This window comes from Hibiscus syriacus, unplaced genomic scaffold (assembly GCF_006381635.1).
Source record: "Hibiscus syriacus cultivar Baekdansim isolate YM2019G1 unplaced genomic scaffold, ASM638163v2 tig00117048_pilon, whole genome shotgun sequence".
Classification (NCBI taxonomy): Eukaryota; Viridiplantae; Streptophyta; class Magnoliopsida; order Malvales; family Malvaceae; genus Hibiscus; species Hibiscus syriacus.
In genome coordinates this window covers 6917045-6927305 of record NW_024063538.1, presented here as the reverse complement: position 1 = coordinate 6927305, position 10261 = coordinate 6917045, and the positions used below count along the sequence as shown (strand labels likewise).

At 32.4% G+C, this 10261-nt stretch overlaps 1 protein-coding gene across 1 annotated transcript; it reads right to left on the bottom strand.

Moving 5' to 3' along the window:
- Nucleotides 1-261: 261 nt before the first annotated feature.
- Nucleotides 262-972, bottom strand: LOC120197598. The gene has a single exon (XM_039199074.1). It carries the CDS (start codon nt 970-972, stop codon nt 262-264), a length of 711 nt encoding a protein of 236 aa, XP_039055005.1.
- Nucleotides 973-10261: the final 9289 nt, after the last annotated feature.

The window sequence follows — 10261 nt, the reverse complement described above, 5'->3', positions numbered from 1 at the left end:
CTCTTCCTGATCAAGGATTAATTCAAGGTCCGCTTGAAGTTTAGTCTCAAGTCTCGAGCGATAAGTACTATGATTTTTATCAAGATATCGTTGAATACCCCTAAGTCACCCCATAACAGTGCGTTTGCGATGAGAAAGTTGTCCAAAAGTATAGTGATTCCATATTTTTGCAGCATTACTGAACTTGGAGATTGAATGAGTAATTGGGAGTGAATGGTCCCAATTATCAAGTACAAGCTTACGGAAATCATTGTGGAGGGTTCATCTGGAAAAGTAATAGAATTGACCTTGCTGTCGCTTATTGGGGTTTTTACCAATAGATAATAAGAGATGTCTATGGTCAGACTTCATTCTAAGGAGATGGTAAACCAATGTGTCAGGATATGCGACCAGCCATTTATCATTGCATAAACATCGGTCGAGGTGAACTGCACCAGGACCTCTATACCAAGTAAAGTCTGGTCCTTGATATCTAAGATCATAAAGACTTGAATAAAAAACAACATTACTAAAGTCGTGGTCTGAAGATGGATCACAGCCTTTACGATCATTAGGAGACAATGCGGCATTGAAATCGCCTAAGACAATCCAAGGCTCGTTAATATGATTGGAGAGCAAGTGAAGGTACTTCCAAAGAGCTCTCCTTTTAGTAGGATTCGGACTAGCATAAACAATGGTAGCAAGAACGGAACGATTGTTAGACTTACAGTGGATCCAGCAGTGGACAAATTGAAAATGACTGAATAGAACATCTACTTGAATGTGATCATACCAACAGATCCAAATGCCTTCAGAAAAACCATCAGCTTCTACTCTAAAAGAGTTCAGAATTTTGAGTTGAGCAATAGCTTTATCAGCCGCATGACTGCTTATACGGGTTTCAACGAAGCCTACAATATCCGGTGAATGATCTAAATATTGTCGAGCAACGCGATTAAAATTCCAGTGGCCACATCCTTGTGCATTCCACATAAATATATTGAGATACATAAGTAAAGTAAAAAATGAAGAGAGAAGGAAAAAGAGCCGACTATTCTATCATGGCCTCGGGGCCTTTTCTAATTGCAGGAGGAACTAAAGCTTCAGTTGGGATGCGGGGATTGTCTCCATCTATTAGCTTCACGACATGATGCTTGTTAGGGTCGAGATTCTCAGCCGAGCTTAATCGTGGCAAATTGGAGGAGGAAGCTCTATTAGCTGCTTTATGTGTTCCTTGTATAGGGTTTTTATTTAATGCATGTAGTTTGACGGGTTTACCTCCGAGGTAAGTTTGCTTCTTGGGAGCGTAGGGGACAACTGGGGCTTTATTTGAATTTGCTGGAGCCTTATCCTTTGCTTTGTGTTTATTATGAAGAATACTCTTTGGTTCAGTCAACGAGCTAATTTTGGGATTTGAATTCGATGCTAATGATGGCATTGTGGATTCCACTTCAATCACTCTAGATTTTGATCAATTTTTAGATTATTACGGACAGCTTCAAAAACGGGATTTGATTTTGCTATGATGGGGCTGGAATCATGAACTGATTGTTTTGCAGAATTAAAATTCCTGGAATTACGCTTTTTCCTTTCCACGAGCATCCATGGCCTGAAAGCTTCATATGAAACTAAGTTTTCAGTAGTCTGAGGCTGCGGTGGAGGAATCTCGGTTATTGGTTGAACATCTCCCTATGTTGGTAGTTGCGGACAAATGTCTTTATGGTGACCATAGATGCCACAATGGAAGCAAATATTGGGAAGCGATTCATACTCTATAATTTGGAGGCGACCATTGATGAGTATTTTCGATACCAAAGGCTGATGAAGATTAAGGCTAACAGTTAGGCGTGAAAAACGACCCCTGCAACCATTATTCGTTTTGAAAATCAATCTTTATCACTGAGCTAACCTGGTTTCCAATAGCTTCAATGAAACTTCTTTTGTAAAGGGTTACTGGAAGACCCGGTAATCGAATCCATGCCATGAGGCGGCTAGGATAGTTCTGGCTCGACTGAAAGTCAATAGACCATGGCTCAACTGTTAGATAATGCCCGAAAATAGTCCAATGTCCTTCCGTGAGCACCTTTAGGTAGTCACCATGATCACTGAACTTCACAAGAAAATAATTGTTCTCAATATCAATAAGTTTGAGAGGGTAAGAAGGTTTCCAGATACCGTATATGCGATTGTGCAGGGTATTATAACCCACTCTTTGTCCAAGAACTTTAACTACAAGCGTTAAATCTATGCTTTTTACGGTAAGAGATTGAGCACGTTCTGAAAAATCGATGGTTGGAATGCCATTAGAGGAGCCAAGGGTGATATCTTCTTCGAGTAGTTCAATATCATAATCTTCTAGATCAATGGTTTTAAAATCTGGTTGAGCAGCAGTGGATTTCATCACAACATCCTTGTAAGAGACAGCAGGTAAGGAGCCGTCGCACTCCATCAGAGAAGTGGAACCATCTCTTGCCATGGTGGAAGGATCGGGCGGGTCTTCATCTATTCACCGTTGTTTTTTAAGGAAGTCTGGGGTTGGCGTTGGAGGCTTCAGAGGGTTTCATATCTCCCCAAGAGGCATTTTCTGATTGCATGTAATGGGTATCAAAGTTTACTTTGATCATTGGATCCACTAGGGGGAGCCATTGGACAATAGCAACTAGAGATGGGGTGCGAACCTATAGGTGAGCTATTCTAAACTCCTTACATTGGGCCGTTATGAAAATAACAATTTCATTTGAATTAATAGGTTTGCCCTCGTGATAAAATTTGTTCCGTACGTACCAAATAGCTCATATTGTCACTAATATTTCACCATGCTTAGTAGCTAAATGAGTTTTAAACATCCTTCTCAACCACTTATAGAAAGACTGGTGTTGATCATAACTTGGCAACTGAACTTGTAACGTTGTCCAGACTGTAATCGAAAAATCACAAGAACATACTATATGGATCACAGATTCCTTATGGGATTGGCAAATAGGACAATAAGGGTTAAGTGTTAAACGTTTAAAAAACATAATATGTCTAATGGGCACAAAATTATTAACAAACCTCTAACTTTGCAACTTAATTTTTCATTGACGCTCGCTTGCCCATAGTCTTTGATAAAACTGTGCATCTACATGCTCAGTCGACGGTAACAAAAGCATATACCCACTCATGACACTATAATGCAGTAATTTATACCCACTCCAAACTAAATGATCTACTCAATCAAAACCTAAAAGAGGAATATCCAATATCTTAGATTCTTCATCTGTCACAAAGTGAGTGTTGCGTGTGTGAGAGTGTACTATAATATGGCCCGCAAAGATATGCAAGTATACACAATCAAACAAATAATATAGTAGTGAGTGAATATCATTTCCACATGGATTGGATGAATTTTAAGTTAGCTTTTGCACTTAATTATGATTAACTATGTATAGATATATAGTGGTATTAACAATTGATGCAATGTTGTGGCAAAATGGAATGTGTGAAGGTTGAATGCTATGGTAATGTGGAAAGTATAGAGTGTGAAATGTTGTGGCAAAAAATAGAGTAACAAGTCAAGAATGCTAAGGCAAATTAAATTGAGAATCTGGTAATAAATAAGATAACCTGACAACCTCACACAATCAAGCTATAATGGGGTTAATTGGTAGGGTTACTAAAGAATCCTAAGCCTTATCTTCTAGGATGGTTCAAGCTTCTCATGTATATACTGCTCGATAGATTTTGCTAAAAGTGTTTATAGGCTATCTCTAGTAAGGGACCTGAAAGTGAAATGCCATGACAATACCTCTTAGAGTGAACTGCGATAAAATCCTATCGACTAAGTACTACTCCTTGTAGCCGTTGAAATTTTCTCCTTATCTGTAAGGTGGATTAAGGCTTCATTATCAGCTAGGCCCCATTGCTCACGTTGATCTCATTAACTATCTCGAATATTAGGAATCAAACTTAGAAAATGACTACTCTCGTAAGATCTTCTAATCCTAAGTAAGTAACTACAACGAACACATCAAATATATAACATAAAAATATAAGCCATTCATTCCCACAAACACTTAATCATCCAAAGAAAACCCACAACAAATAAGGTTTTATTCATGGTGGGTACAAATCATCAAAAATAACAAATTGTTTCATTACAAACCCATAAAAGAAATGAAATGAAAGCACAAAGGTAAGATGAAATTCCCAAACACATGAGTTACTGTGAGATTCTTTGGACCATCGTGAACCACCTCAGCAAGCTAGCTTCTCTCAAAGGCCTAGTTTGCTACCCCCTTGAAGCTTGGCTAATGAAGGACATCACGAAAGAAGAAGAAAAGGGAAGGAAAATCACTACAAGAAATTTAGATTATTTCAACAAAATTATTTATCACTAAAAATACTAAATTTGTCACGATATATTTATTATGACCAATTTTATTTGTTACTATGTTTGTTAGAACAACCTTGTCAGTTGTCATGTAAAGTATATTGTGACAAAATTGTGTTCGTTACCATAATATAGTATTTATTGTAATAATGAAATTTCGTTACTATAATTAACTTATAGCAATAAAATATTTGTCACAATCAATTAACCATTTTGTCATAACTAATTTATATTTAAACATCAAATATAAAGGATTTTTGTAACGAAAATACATAAGGCAACAAAAATTATTTTGTCGTAGTTGCTATTTCGTCACTTAATGTAACTTACAGACACAAAATATTTGTTAAAATAAAATAATTATTTTATCATAAAAAGTAAATTTCGTCACAATTAAGTTAAATTATAACATCAAATAAAAAATGTTTTCGTGACAAAAAGATATATTACAACAAAATTTATTTTTTCACTACTTTTATTTCGACACTAAATATTTTTTATAACTTTTTTACTGTGACTAAATAATTTTGTTATAATTTGTTATTGTGAAAGAATATTATTTGTCAAAAATATTTATAATGAGAAATTAATATTTGTTGTAAATTGTTATAATGACTAAATAAATTTTTCAAAAGTTGTTATTTTGAGAAAATTTTGTGACGAAATAAATTTAACATAAATTTTTATTTTGACTAAGTTTAATATGTTATTGTGACTAAATAAATTTGTTATAATTGATTACTGTGAAAAATATTATTTGTCATATCTTTTTATATTGAGAAATTAATATTTATTATAATTTGTTATTATAACTATTTAAATTTGTCATAATTTGTTATTTTCATAAAATATTTTAACTAAATAAATTTGACATAATTTTTTTATTTCAACTATATTTAATTTATTTTTTTGTCTAAATAAATTATTATAATGTGTTAATGTCACAACTAAAAATATATTTTAAAATCATATAAGAATAAAACTAATATTAAATATAATTAAAATAAACATAAAATATATAATTATTTAAAACATTAAATTATTTAATACAATTAACAATAATTTATATATATATTCATCGAATTAAACCTTTTTAACTTAAGTAATAATTTTAAAATTTTATTAATAATATCATATATATTTTTAACTCAAAATTATTTAAAAATTTATATTTTTTTGATAAATTTAAAAACAATTTTTTATATATAATCATTAAATTATTGTTTAACTTAAATGACAATTTTAATTTTTTATTAATAATTTTATATATTTTAACGCAATTTATTTTTATTAAAAAATATATGAAATTATTTTATAAAAAACTTAAAATGGGTTAATATATATATATATTGAATTATTTTTAAAAAATATAAATTTATTAGTTAAGTTAAAACTAAAGTTAGTTTTTACTTTCCAGTTTTCTGTCATTCTTTGAAATGTGTTATATACTAAATGTTTCATATACAATCCATGAAGTGAATCTAGTCCAATGGTTTGGCCATTGAATTTCAACCCAAGGGATGTATATTCGAGTCTCATCACACGTGTTACTATATGATTACTATATGATTGAAAAATAAGAATAAATATAAAAAATTAAGAATTAAAGCCTAAAGCCTCCATTCATATTGTGACACTTGTCATAATTTAATTAGAGAATTAAATATAATAAATCAAATTAAAATTAGAATTAAATTGATAGAATGTATAACTATTGAGAACGATATATAAAATTATAATGTCAGCACTTCCGTCAATTGTTAACGACTTATAGCTGGATTGATAACAATTAAATATTTAAATGATATAATTAATAAAATTAAGAAATTGATGGTAAGAATAAAAGGACTAACCTAGAGAAGAACACGAAAAGATGAAGTGTTGGCAAAACGTGTCATGGCGTGTGGGACCTACCTTGGCGCTGATGGTAACGAACACCCCATTCAGATTTCGCCACGTCATGTAAAAACAATCGCCTATTTCATTGGTGACTGCAATGAGGCAAAATTACAAAACTGTTCACTACCGTTCATTCTTATATGGATAAAATGTCTCATTTATCATTGAATTTTAGTTTGTATATCAAATTAGTTATTAAACTTAAAACGCTTTAAATTTAGCACCAATCTTTTGATATTGGTTTGTTTTAGTCAATGATAGTCAATGAGCTATTAAATCACTAACAAAGTATTGATGTGATCATTTCTTCTTTATTTTCTATAAAACATTATCTACTCCTTCAGTGTCGTTGCCAGTCAGTTATTGCTCATAATTAATTGTTATTTATGACAAAATTAGCACTAAATTGTTCATATATTACTCCTTTTATATATTATCAAAATATTTTTCTTAATAAAATCTACTCAAAATCAATAAAGATTCATCTAAAAGTCGATATTCTAATTCCCTAATATCCTCCAAAACTATTCCATGAGATTAGCTTTGATGTATGTTGTTTATATTATAAAAAGAATGATTCACATCATTTAATTTCTTGAACAAATACCACAAATCTATTTGATACGAGAAATTCTATAGAACTAACAAAATATTTTTTAAAATTTGCAAGCTTTAAAGAAGTCTTGAAAAAAATTAAATAAATAAAATGGTTAAGGATGAAAACACAAGTTTATCATTATATGGGGTGATCGCCAAAAAGATTTGAGAATGATCATTTTTAAAGACGGTAGAAAATGAATGAAAAGTATTAAACTAAAGTCATGATAATAAATTATTTTTTATTTTACTCACTATTATATTTAATATATAGCACCTTTTCTCGAATTTACACCCCAAAATCAAAACAAGTCAGGCCCACTGCCAATACAACTATAAATCAAAAGATTTAAAATGTAAATAAAAAACAAAAAAAATATACATATATCGTTCTTTATTTTTATATTTTCGATAAAAAATTATCTAAAATATTATTTTTCTATTAATTCAGGTACAGTAATTTTAATATACGACTAAAAAAATATTATTGAAAATATTATTTTTTTAATATTTTCAGTAAAAAACTATCTAAAATATTAATTTTTATTGAAAATATTATTATTAGATGCTACCTAAAAATAATTTTTTACAAAAAATATTAATATTAGACGAAACAAAAAATAATTTTTTACCAATTTTAAATAACAAAATTAACATTTAATAATATTTTAAGTAACATTTTAAAATAAAATTAATTTAGCCGTATATTAAACTGAGTACGACATAACTACCCCTCTTTAGCTGAATTTTTTCGTCCTCAGGTCCGCCCTCTATCGATCCAAAACCAACTTCATTGTTTGAAAAAGTAGTTTCCTATCAGAACAAAATCAGATTGATTTTTGTTTCCTCATTGGAGCGGAGTTTTTTTTTTTTTCAAATATGGATAAAACGACGGCGTTTAAAACGGAGGAAGGCAACGGAGGACAGGAGAGAGAAGTACTGTTGGACTGCAGCAAAGGAAGCAACAGCAGCGGAAACGGAAACGGAAAAGGAAACGGCGATCATAAACATAGGCATAAAACTTCAGCCAGCTTCGGTGGGGACGAGAAGGGGATTTTTGAATTTTTTGGTTGGGTGTATTATATTGGAGCCAACTCGATCGGCTACGAGTATTGTCATCTTCGCTTCCTCATTTATAAAGGGAAAATACGTTATGATGTACAAAAGAGATCCTCATGAGAACCCTGGTATTGTACGTAACGTCACTTTTCCTCTCCTTTTTCTTTTCTTTTGGACTTAATGGAGGTTTTTTTTACTATGTATACGTCCGTCGTGTTGTTTTTAAGTTATACTGAATTTGATTTATTCATTTACAGTTAAAGAATTTATTTAGGTAGTCTCCCTTCTAATTAGGGTGTTCCAGTGAATGGATTGAGATCGAGACTGCGTGTTTGGGGGTCCGAATATTTGATATATTGCCAAGACTTTGTTGAATTAGTAGAATGAGTTCTTGGTATACAAGGCTGCCTTTAGATAATTCAGCTTAAGCATGGGGAAAAGAAGGTTAAAAACATTTTAAGTTAAATGAGGGAGAATTTGCAACCTTTTGTCTACAGCTTATTTAATTGCTTCTAGGAGGGCACCCTTCAGAAGAGAATGCCCATGTTATTGGCCTTATTAATATGTGGCCTTCCATGACTACACGATTTAACATATGAATTTAAGTTCATTATTGAATTTAATTTGTCTATACATTTTTATGAAAATTGTCTCTAAATGCCTCTTACTCAACTCTGGGGCCTTGCCTGTGGTTGGGTTCAGTTACTGATTGAGAAGTTTTATAAGTATTTCCTCTTGTCTAGTATGTAATATAACAGGGAAGTTGCAGTTATTGACAAAATAAATGCGATTGGTTTAGTAATCAAAACCATATTTTTATTTTTCCTTTAAGTTTTGTCTGAGTCCTTCATGTCTTATAGTGAAGTCACAGTGCATTTGTTGGTTCCTTTGGTGATGCTAATGCATAATATAGGACCACGGAAGTGTCATCTTTTACTTTTCTCCACAGATAATTAGCTATTCAAGTTACTTTTCTTTCTTATTAATGGTTAGTTTGTCTTGTGTACGGAAGTGATTCACAACTAACTTAGTGTTTTTGGCTTCAAGATTGCTTTTTATTTTTGCTGGAGAAGCTCGGAAATGGATGGAGACATTTGACCATGCCAAGCAACAGGTACTTGGAAGTCAGTTAAAATGATTTGATTCACATTTGTGGTTTCTTTCTCATAAGAGATGAATTTGTTTTCCTCATGATTTTTCTTATTTATTCACATAAGTTGCTACCCATTTCAACAGGATGAATATGAACTTTCAAGAGGAGGTAGTACCAGAAACAAGTTAAGCATGGAGGCTGAGTAAGCCATTTTCCTTGACTACCTTGTTATAGTAGCCTACTTTAGTTTGCTAATTATTAAAGTCTGATTTTAGAAAACTTTAATGGATAATGTATTTCTTAGGACCGAGGGGGGGAATTCCATTAATAGATTTCAATTGATAGGCAGAGTAGATACTAAGAACAGAAGGTACTTATCTGTGAAATAATGAAATGCATGAAAAAATGAGTGAGAGACGTAAAGGCTTAGAGAGAGAAAAATTGAAAGGTCAATCCTCTTTCGGCGAAGATTGGACTGTTTTTGTAGATAATCTAAGTAAGAAAGTCTCAAGACGAGCATTAAGGGAACTGTTTCTCTTCCAGGGTCCTGTAGTGAGAGTCTTCATTCCAAGTGAAATGAATAAACCAAAATACAAATCCTCCACATTCTCCTTTGTGTAGTTTGGTAATGAGGCAGGTCTAAGAAAGGCAATGGAGAATATAAACGGATCGTGGATAGATGGGAGGAAAGTATCAGTAGGAGTTGCAAAATATCAGAAAGATCAATCAAGGTTAGTGGGGACAAATCGATCACTGACTGATGCTTCAAGGCCGATTATAGAAGAAAGATCAAAGCTAAAGGAGAAAGTTGAGCTTCCGAGGTGTATAAGGGATGATAGATCATATAAGGAAGCTTTGTTGACGGGCAGAAGGCAGAGGAGGGATTTGGAATAAAAAGAGATTAGCAATGACAGTGTAGACAGGGCGAGAGGGAAGAAGAATATTTGAGAGATGCATAATCCTTTGAAAGCTCAAGCTGGGTGAAATGGTCACTAACGGGGATTGTCAAACACTCTTTCGAGCTGGAGTTGGTACAAAAAGCTCTAGCTAATAAGGGTTATGAAGTTTAGATTGCTAGTTGGGGATACGTTTGGAACTCTTGTCGTTACTTTCAAATCGACTGATGAGATGATGGAGGCATGAACGAACAGGAGTGAGGAGCTGTAACATCCCAAAATCAGAACTAGTGACTAAAATGTAAAGTTTGGAAACTTTGTGCTCAATTTCGAAATAAGTTAAAAGTTCAGGGACCTAAGTAAGAA

Excerpts from the sequence above, each read along its gene's own strand:
- LOC120197598 (XM_039199074.1), bottom strand. The coding sequence starts at position 972 with ATGTGGAATGCACAAGGATGTGGCCACTGGAATTTTAATCGCGTTGCT.